Here is an 11,109-nt window from a genome sequence, read left to right as displayed (position 1 = left end):
TCAGCCTCTTTAAAAACTGGTAATTAAAGAAGGGGTAGAGGCAGTTTTAGAATTTTTAATTATGCTAGTATTTTCTGTTGAGTATGAAATTGCTTCAGTAGTTTGAAATTTTCTAAACTTTCATATTTACAGATTCGTTCTGGAATGAAACGTTTGATGATTCTTGGTGCACTGAGGGAGAGAGAGATTTCTGAATGCAAAGAGCAGAGAAAGAAACTACCAAAAAGGGAAAAGAAAGGTAAGTTATTTAAAGCAAGTAGGGAAAAGATGAGTTATTGCAGAATTCAAGTTGGAGGATTGCTGTGTATTTGAAGATAAAAAGCTAGAATCATTTATTATAAATGTTTTATTTTTTTTCCAGTTTCATTGAACCAAGAAAATTTGTTCTGTAGAATCTTTTAAATACACAAACCAGCTACTGTACATGTGATAGCTAATGGAGGTAATACATTCCACTCTAGACCTTGTAAAAGAAAATATCACATGGTGTTTTGATCTTTTGGGTTCCTTATTATGGATTTCACTTCAAGATCAGTGAATTTATTCAGAAAAATAACCAGATCTGTGTCAGGATCTGGTAAATTAATCATTCCGCCCCTCTCATATCTCTTATTCATGACCTCACAAAAATGATCTACCCAGTGTTCTTACTTCTCCTGATGTCATTATTGACCCATTCTGTGAGCTGCCTTGACTGCAGTGCCACTTATGATGAATACATGGCTTTGTCAGCATCATCAACCCGTTTGGCCAAATATTCTTATATATTTTTGTGACCTTTGTAAATTTAGCTTCACTACTTAGATTCAATACAGATGCACCGTAACTGATTTTGTTACTCATCAAGTACATATGAGTAGGCAAAAATATTATATATTTTATAAAACAAGATTTTATTTATACTTACCAAGTGATTGCACAGCTATAAGTTCCACTTATACAGCAGCTTGAAATTCAAAATTTCATGGGTAATGCTTCAAAACCTTGTGTAGGTGACCATCCTGACCACTAGCAGGAGAATAGGAACAATGGTAAGCAAAAAATTCAGTTTTGTTCATGCTCTATGTCCATCAACGGTGAGGAGGGTGGGCTCCAATTCTGTAATCACTTGGTAAGTATAAATAAAACCTTATTTTATTATAGAAAAAATAAAATTTTTGTTTTAGTAACTTACCAAGTAATTACACAGCTGATTCCCACAAAGATAGGTGGTTGAGGACATGGGCATATTATACCCCAAAGTTATGCAGTAAATTGAAATAGAAAAATTTCTAGCATTGAATACAGTGCTTGTTGTTCCTTAGCAGTTAAGAAAGGTACTGTGATACTGCCTCTGGTTGATGCTCGCCTTGACCAGTCTGGGCTGCGGAATCTAGTGTAGATCCAAACTCGAAGAAGCAGGAGCTACTTGTGATGGAGTAAACTCTAGTACTTGTGCCGAACACTTGACTAAATGTCTGTAAGCTCCTGTAAATGTGGGTGCCAATGGCCACTGGGAGCTACTGGATGCTCGGGAGCTACTAGGCGCTCAGGGGCAACTGACTGCTCAGCAACCACTGAGAGTTCGGGAGCAAGAGGATACCTGGAATCCACCGAGTGCTTTGGCGCCAGTAGGTTCTCGGGAGCCAAACTTCTGAATGTTCTGTACAAAACTTCTCCAGGTTATCCCAAAAAAGGAGCCGCAAGAAGGCACAGATTCCCTGACCTTCTTATGCAGCCTTTGAGGGGTGCGGGACACGTCCACAGCAGATCATTCAGTGATCTTGAATAACACCATTGTGTCCCTGTTCAGGGTTGGGAGCCTCTGAGCTAGAGAAATGACAGAGCACATCCTGGAAGATGCCTTCCACTGGCCATCTATTGACACCTGGAATTGGCTACAGGTGCAACTATCTGGAGACCCTTTGAACTCCCTTGGACTGCCAGCATGTCTCCTCCCAAGGGGAGCATGACAGGGAATATAGGTCTAGGATATCTAATGGGCCAGATAGCCACCATATCCACTATGCCTCAACGAAGACAGCTTTTCAGCGGCTGTCTTTTGAGACCTGAATTAGAGGCTCAATTGAGGGGCACTTATGCAGGTGCTGACCCCTTCAGAATCCCTTGGACCGCCAGTATGTCTCCTTCCAGGTGAAGGGGAGTATGACAGGGACTTTAAGTCTAGGATGTCTGAAGGGCCGAATAGTCGCCTTCTCCATACACTTCCATGACACCTTTCCAGTCACTGTCTGTCGATACCTGGGAATATGCAACAAGTTCGACAGAGGGGCCAATTACCCAGGGTATGTCAGTGACTTATGTCTAGGAGAACCGGCGGCCAGATAATCACCTCCTCCACTACACAATACTCACTTTGAGGGTTAACTTCTATTAACCCGAACACAAGACTGGCAATAGCATGGAAAGGGAGCCAGGCATGGAAGCAGGTGGATAACATATAGGGCTAGTAGTAGAGAGAAAATAAGAGATGTGCTGACTGATCCCTTTTGGTGTTTTTTTTCTTCAGCATCATATTTCCTTCAGAGCGCCTCAGTGGCGTGGTTGGTATGGTATTAGCGTCCCATCTCGGTGGTCGCGGGTTTGATTCTCGACCATTCCATTGAGGAGTGAGAGATGTGTATTTCTGGTGATAGAAATTCACTCACGACGTGGTTTGGAAGTCACGTAAAGCCGTTGGTGCCGTTTCTGAATAACCACTGGTTCCATGCAACATTAAAACACCATACAAACAAACAAACAAACAACATATTTCCTTCAGAAAGTAGAGTCTTTGATGCTTTCTTCTTGTATGATCTTCACTTTAGATGTATTTGATGTCGACCATGGATGCTCATGGACGTTTTTCAGAGCTAATGGACACTCTTGGGTGCATCTGGACTTTGGCACACCTAGACTTTGCCACACCTGGATATGACGCATCTTGGATATGGCATATATATGGATATGGCTCTCGCACCATTGGCACCTCTGTTTAGAGAGCTAATGCAAGCTTAGGCACTAACAGGCACCTTGGCTTATGCATGAGCTACCGTCAGATGGCATCTTCATGCTAATGTGAGCACTTCTGGTTGCTGGTAGAGAGGAGCTTTCACAAACTTCACATCAACCTTAATGCATGTCCTCCCTGTTAAAGAGACATGAGAAACATATAAGAAAAGTCTTCAAAATGTATTGCTGAAGCAAATACCATCCTGAAACAATTATGTACTGGGACAAACTCTCGGCCAACGATAATATCTTCCATAAGCGCCCATTCTCTCCTACTACTATTGTCCTTACGCTTTAATTCTCTGTAAAGGAAAGTGCGAGGGTTAATTAATATCATTTATTGACTGTTAGCAAGACTAATTCTGTAAACAAAATATGTAAATCTTTGGCCCAAAGGAATGACAAAACAGTCCATAATTACTTCTAAGCAAACATTGATAGAAGAATATACTAGTAGCCTATGCCCTGTTAACATTATCAATGTAATTGTTTTCCTAAAGGAATGATATATGATAAATGAATTCCGTTTTTAGGGCAAAACTATATTCAGGGCTCACACTTAGCCTATGAATGACGAACATTCAAGAATTACTATTAAGGCACTTGTTTAAAGACATCTAGAAATTGCCTACTCTCTGTAAACATTGTTGATATAAACAGTTTTTAGGTCTAAGTGAATGGAAAAGACATCAGAATACTTTTAGGACAAAACTATATTAGTGGCTTCACAGGAAGTCTACTATGAATGATGAACATTCATGAATAACTTTGAAGGCAATTGCCCAATAAAGTCTAGTGAAAAGTTTACTCTATAAACATCATCTATGTAAAAATAATTTGGCATAAAATACCAGAATTACTTTTTAGGACAAAATTGTATTGGAGGCTCACAGGACGTCTAATAAAAATGACGAACATTCTTGAATTACTTTTAAGGCAATTGTTCAATGACGTTTAGTGATTAGCCTACTCTGAAAACATCATAGATGTAAACATTTTGGTCTAAGATACCAGAATTAATTTTTAGGACAAAACCATATTAACGGCTCAGAAAGTCCACTATGAATGATGAACATTCATGAATTAATTTTAAGGCAATTCAGCAACCTTTTGAATAGCGTACAATCCATAAACATCATCGATGTAAAATTCTGGGTAAAGTTAGATACAAGATTTATTCTCCAGAGCATAATGAGCATAGCTTTTAGGCTAAAAAAAATTATGAAACATTCGAATATCACTTAAAAGCCATAAATAGTTTTTGAGTATTACACTCGGAAGACACTCTTAGAGAAATTAATGATAAGGCAAAACTGTATACCAAGGATTTACATGTAATTCCGGTAAACAAAATTAATGTAAAGTTTAGCCTAAAGTTAAGTTGTAACTTATGAGAATTACATTATCATCGGCACGCAATAAACAAAAGCTAATTTAATGAATCAACTCAATAATAATAAAATAAGAAAGAACTCATCTTGAGATTCCATGAAGGTTACTAAATATGCATTCCAGTGGGATCCACACCACTGAAATCCAGTTAAACTAACAGAAAATAATAAACCATTAAGCTATCACCATCACAGGTGTTTGACCCATGGCTTCAAGAACAAAACTGAATTTTCTGCTTACTGTCGTTCCTGTTCTCCTGCTAGTTGTCAGGATGGTTGCCTACACAAGGTTTTAAAGCGTTACCTGCAAAATTTTGAATTTCAAGCTGCTGTAAAAGTGGAACTTAAGCTGTGTACGTAATTACTTGGTAATTTAAGTTACTTAAATAAAGAAGAATATTTCAAATTTTTATGTTTTTGTTTTTGTAAATAAAGTAAGTTTAGTTATTTTTTCTCATGTGGCAAAATTTCTGACTAGTACAGTGTACAAGGTAGTTACATAATGCAATGCACAGACTTGCTGTGTAGTATTAGATTTGCACTTAAAACATAATTTTTCAAAAGAGAAGTATATTACATTGTTCATGTGGTAATTATGTGCTCAGAAATTTTGTGATTTTGGTTAAAGTGCAAACACATGCATATATTTACTATACATGGCTGCATTTCAGAATTGGCAGGCATACTGCTGCAAATCATTGTTAATCAAATGTATGAAAACAGTTCCTTACATGACTTTTTTCGAGTGATTTTGCCATGCCTCTTTGTCTAATTGTATGAGGAAACATGCTGAAATTCCAAGATCTTTGGTTAAATGAAGTATAACTGCACTTATGTGTATTATAGGGTAAGATATCATCATTAATTAATGTATACAAACAGGTCTTACGTGATATTCTTTTAAGTGATTGTACTACTCTTCTTTGTTTCATTGTACAAGAACATGCTCTGGAATTATAAGATTTGTTATTAAAAGAAGTGTACTTGCTGAAACTTGATTATATGCCTCGGTTCATGAATGTATTTTTAAATATTTGCTAATAGCATTTATTTTGTCAGCTTCTGCTACTTGTAGAATAAAGTACTAAGTACATTCAGAAAATAGTGCAATAATGGATACCCCTATGCAGTAGCTGTTTTCATGTTAATGTAAAAATTTTTTTATGCATTTAGGGTAATGCAGACCAAAGGGAATGTAATTAACAAAAGAAGAACGCAGTTTACCTGGGCAAAAGGATGCTGCTGAGAACCTTTGGTTATGAGTCATCAAGAAGACTTGGAGCACACGATATATTTATATAAAGGGATTTGAATTGTGTCTTTATGATTTTTTGTGCATTGAGTAGTATAATAATTTACATGTTTTAGATAATGATTTTGATTTTCTTCAGATTTGACTGTTATTACACCATTGGGGAAAGCCATGGCAGCATTTCCTCTCGCTCCACGATATGGAAAAATGCTAGCTCTTAGTCATCAACACTCTCTTCTTCCCTATACCATTGTTATAGTAGCTGCCCTTACAATACCAGAAGTCTTACTAGAAACTCCCATTGAACCAAAAGAAACTAATGAAGGTAGGTCCACCACTACTGGTGTTTCATTCAGTAATTTAAAGTTGAAAATACCTTAACCAATTTGTAGGCAAAACAGTGATGATGGGATATCAAATGTATCAATTTTATAGATATAAGAAAAATTATGTACACTTAAATTTATGTATATAATACATGTAATTGCAAACATTTTATTCGGCCATTACATCTAGTCAGATGGGTATACCAAGAGATATTTTGTGGCTTACTTGCTAAAAATTTTCAATCTGGTCAGTCTTAATATGCAGCAGTGTCCTTTATCTGAAGTTGAGTGTACTAGAGTTTTAACCTATTACATACATTTCATTATTTTCTCATAATTCAAGTCTTTCTTGAGGTTTGTGTACATATATATAGTCCTAGTGGTTTTCAGTATTGTACACTAGGATGTTTTTACAATGAGGCATGTTTTCTTTAGACAATTAGTAATAAAGTCTTTTTTTATGTAAATTTCTCCCAGCCATACAAACATGAAAGACCTTGAAAGAAGAAACATTTCACTGTACATGTTCATAATACACTACACATTCCTTCAGTGTGAGGCCTTATTCTTCAGGGTAGCTTTATCATGTACAGTTGTGCTGCTTTGCTTCTCAGGATGGTTACTTATATCATTATACCTTAATTCAGTGCTTTCTGCTTTCCTGTCAGCAGTGGGCTTGCCACCACTATGGTACGCATTAGTACTTTGTTGTTTTCGATTTTTAATCATGTGTATCTTGAGTTTCCTGGTTCATTGTTTGAGGTGTCTTAGTAATTTCATGAAGCACTGGATTCCTTTAATTTTGAATATATGTAATTTTTCCATGGTTTTTCAATAGTTTTACTATACATTAATGTTTACCTTTATGTAATATAGGATCTTTGTGGCATAAATTTTTGCACTCTTAATGATTTTTGTTTACCTATTAATATTTTAGTTTTTCAGTCCACAGTAATAGTTATCTCTGGTTCTTTGCTTGTGTCTCAGCTGTTCACTGTATGTCACTTTTCCTGTCAGCTGTTCACTGTCTTTCCTTGTAGACTGTGGAATGTATAGTATTACAAATTTATGCATAGATAGTGGCTAAGTATTAAATTTAATAATTCTGGGATCACTATTATACAGTATATATTTTAATAAGCATGTCATATAATTAGATAAATGCATAATAGTTTTCAGTTAGATATAGGTACACCTTTACAAATGTAACAGTGAAAAAAAATTACTATTTAGATGCATTAATAAGTATAGTGGTCTCCCCGTATTTGTGGGGGATGTATACCAGACCCCCCTACGAATATTTAGAACCCACGAATAGTTGGAACCCTATAAAAATGCTTAAAACTCAAGAAAAACTCACTAAAAATTTGTATACCTGGTTTTTTAATAGTTTTATCACAAAAAGTGCATTTTATGATGAAATTGATACAAATAACCAGGAATTTGTTGATATTTCTCATAGAAAAATACAGCGAATAGGCGAATTTCTCGCGAAAGGGGGCGATATATTCTGGAGAGAAATCCGCGAATGCTTGAGTCCGCGAAACCGGAGAATGCAAATACAGGGGGCCCACTGTAATAATTGTACTGTACCATTATAAATAAGGAATGTAATTGCTTGCATTTACACAAATACATGCACATTTCAAGCCATGCAATTGCTTACAGGTTTCTACAAAACTTTGCGTCTGGATATTAACTTTCAAATTCTATAAAATAGAAATTATTTTTATGAAAGAGAGTTGCATACTTATGCCATATCCTTTATATACATATGCCACTTATGAATTATTATGAGGCTAAGAATGATAAGATTGATAATGGTAATGTTAGTTACTCTACTAGTTACTGACCACTAATCATCATGTCTCAATCAAAAGTCAAGACTTCCTGCATGTTTCTTCTCAAAGTTATTTTACTGTTGTTGGTGTCAAATGAATTTAAGCCTGCAGTTTGGGAGTAGTAAGTGGTGTATGTAAAATTCATTTAGTCTTACTAGATTATAATATTGTGCAATATATTTCAGAAATAAAAGCTGTTAGAAAAGGATTGGAAAAACTATTTTGGCTATATAGTATTGAATATAGTATTGGTTATATTTTTTAAAAATGTTATTGAACATAAATGTATCTTTGATTATTTCTGTTATGGAAATGTTTGGAATTCATTTCTCTTGGTACAGTAAGTATTGTTACTAATTATGTTTCAATTCAGGCATCTGTGTATATAATGAATGGCAACCAGAATATGCTTGCTTATAATGATTACAGCTTATGGAATTACCAAAGTGTTTTAGTGCTGTTTTGATCCCATTTGATACTATGCACTATTATCAGAATTATGGTAAGTATGAAAATGAGAAAGAAATAACACTTAGGAAATAGACAGAGAAGTTGAGATTATGTTGGCACTATTTTTGTTTAACTTAACCCTCTTACGCCGGAGCCCTAAAAATCAAAACGTCTCCCGTATGCCGGGCCTGGTTTGGAGTGAGCGCGGAAGTGGAAAAAATAATTTTTTCAAAAAATTACAGCGCGCGTACTTTTGAAGATTAAGAGTTCATTTTTGGCTCCTTTTTTTGTCATTGCCTGAAGTTTAGAATGCAACCATCAGAAATGAAAAATGATATCATTATCATATGTAAATAATGCGATATATGGTAGCGAAAAAAAAAACAAATTCATACATAATTGTATTCAAATCACGCTGTGCAGAAAACGGTCAAAGCTAACCAGTTACTTTTTTTGCGTTGTATTGTACACTAAATTGCGATCATTTTGATATATAATACATTGTAAAACAATAAAAGCAACACCGGAAAAATATTATCACAAAATGATGTACGAATTCGTAACGAGCGGACGTAAAAAAATGTTATTTTCAAAAATTCACCGTAATTCTAAATGTTTCTAGAGACTTCCAATTTGTTTTCAAAATTAAGACAAATGATTGAATATTACGATACTGTAAGAGTTTTAGATTAGAATTGCAGATTTCGACCATTTCGGACGAGTTAAATTTGACCGAATGTCGAAATTTTAATATATATATTTTTTTATATGGACATATTTCGAAGATCAAAAAAGCTACAACCTTCAATTATTTTTTATTGTATTCTTCATGAATTTGCGCACATTTTGATATATGAAACTCTATAAAAAGGCTAATATGAAAAGGAGCAAATATTAGGATAATCCAATGTACGTATTCGGAAGGGAACTTCGGACCGGCCCGCGGAATCGGGCGCGGAGTGAAGGTAAATATATTTTTCAAAAATTCACCATAAAATCACAATATTGTTTTAGAGACTTCAAATTTGTTTCAAAATGAAGAAAAATGACAGAATATTACTAGGCCGTAAGAGTTTTAGCTTACAATTGCGTTTTTCAAACTATTTCGGTAGAGTCAAATTTGACCGAACGTGGTTTTTTTTTCTATTTATTCATGATTTATATGCAAATATTTCGAAAAAAGAGAAAAGCTACAACCTTCAATCATTTTTAGTTGTATTCTACATGAAATTACGCACATTTTCATATATAAAACTTTATGTAACAGCTAATTTTAAATGGTGCAAACATTTCGACAATCGCACAAAAAAATTCTGATTTTTTTTCGGAAAGTTACCGCGCGAACGTAATGTTTTTTTTTTCATAAATTCACCATAAATCGAAATATTGTGCTAGAGACTTCCAAGTCGTTGCAAAATGAAGTTAAATGATTGAATATTACTAGAATATAAGAGTTTTAGCTTACAATTGCGTTTTTCGACCATTTCGGTAGAGTCAAAGTTGACCGAAAGTTGAAATTTTTGCACTTAACGTTATTTATATGAAAATATTTCAAAACTGATAAAAGCTACAACCATGGGTTGTTTTTTGTTGTATTGTGCATGAAATTGCGCACATTTCCATATATAAAACTTTATGTAACGGCAAATTTAAAAAGGGTGCAAACATTAGGACAATCGCACGAAAAAATTTATCGGAAGAGTTATCGCACGAACGTAAGGAAAAAGTTTTTTCATAAATTCACCATAAATCGAAATATTGTGCTAGAGACGTCCAATTTGTTGCAAAATGAAGGAAAATGATTGAATATTACTATAATGTAAGAGTTGTAGCTTACAATTGCGTTTCTCGACCATTTCTGTAGAGTCAAAGTTGACCGAAGGTTGAAATTTTTGCACTTATCGTTATTTATATGAAAATATTTCAAAACTGATAAAAGCTACAATCATGAATATTTTTTAGTTGTATTGTGCATGAAATTGCGCACATTTTCATATATAATACTTCATGTAAAGGATAATTTAAAATGGTACAATAATTATGTCAAAGTGACGAAATAATTTCCGAGATGTGTCACTGATACTTTTTAGTGCGATAAAGAAAGAAATTCGCGCTTGCGCGCCTGCGTAGCGATTGTAAACAAAACAACGCCTTGATCCGTGAACTCCCAGCATCCCCCAAGGCGCGTGATACAAAAGTTTTCGGCTGGTAGGCCTATAAGTATTTTTCCGCGAATTTTTAAAAAAACTTTTTTGAGCCGACGTATGATACGTCCAATCGGCATACGGGAGACATTTTGACTCGACGTTTAATACGTCCAATCGGCGTAAGAGGGTTAACATCAATATTATGAACTTGGGTTTCTGAGAAGTTTGTTAGTCAAATTACCATTGCATTCCTTTACTAAGGTATATTTTTTCCATTTTAATCCTTATAAAAAATATTATTTCACCCTTGTTCTAGGTTGTCAGCAAAGATGGCATAACTTGCGACTTTGTTGGGCAGGAGCAGGTGATTCTCGAAAGCTAGGAGATATTATGGTTCTTTTGAGGTGTGTTGGTTCTGCAGAGTATCAAGATGGAAATGAACTGTGGTGTGAAAAGAATGGTGTAAGGTTAGTAGAAGTATTTTGTAGTAATTAACACTGTTGTCATGGCCCAAAAGTTTTTTTTGTATACAAACTCATTAGTTATATACATATAGCCTTTCTTCCACGACAGTACTTGGAAATTCAAGTCACACCATGCACATATTTGTTTAAGATTGGAAAGCCCTAGCTGTGCATGCTCAGCTTTTTGTATTGTATGACTTTTGCTTCCCACTCAATTTCTTTATGAAAGACTGATAAAAAGAGTGCA

At 34.9% G+C, this 11,109-nt stretch overlaps 1 protein-coding gene across 1 annotated transcript in view; it reads left to right on the top strand.

The window, feature by feature from the left end:
* LOC135220611 (probable ATP-dependent RNA helicase kurz) overlaps positions 1-11,109 on the top strand; it is a gene marked incomplete in the record, with an annotated part of 259,299 nt that overhangs the window by 187,673 nt on the left and 60,517 nt on the right. Inside the window, 3 exon segments of the mRNA XM_064257916.1 lie at positions 133-238; positions 5,774-5,959; positions 10,715-10,865. Of these exon segments, the coding sequence (XP_064113986.1) occupies positions 133-238; positions 5,774-5,959; positions 10,715-10,865 (443 nt within the window).

Source organism: Macrobrachium nipponense, chromosome 2, assembly GCF_015104395.2.
Source record: "Macrobrachium nipponense isolate FS-2020 chromosome 2, ASM1510439v2, whole genome shotgun sequence".
NCBI lineage: Eukaryota > Metazoa > Arthropoda > Malacostraca > Decapoda > Palaemonidae > Macrobrachium > Macrobrachium nipponense.
This window is presented reverse-complemented; position numbering and strand designations above follow the sequence as displayed.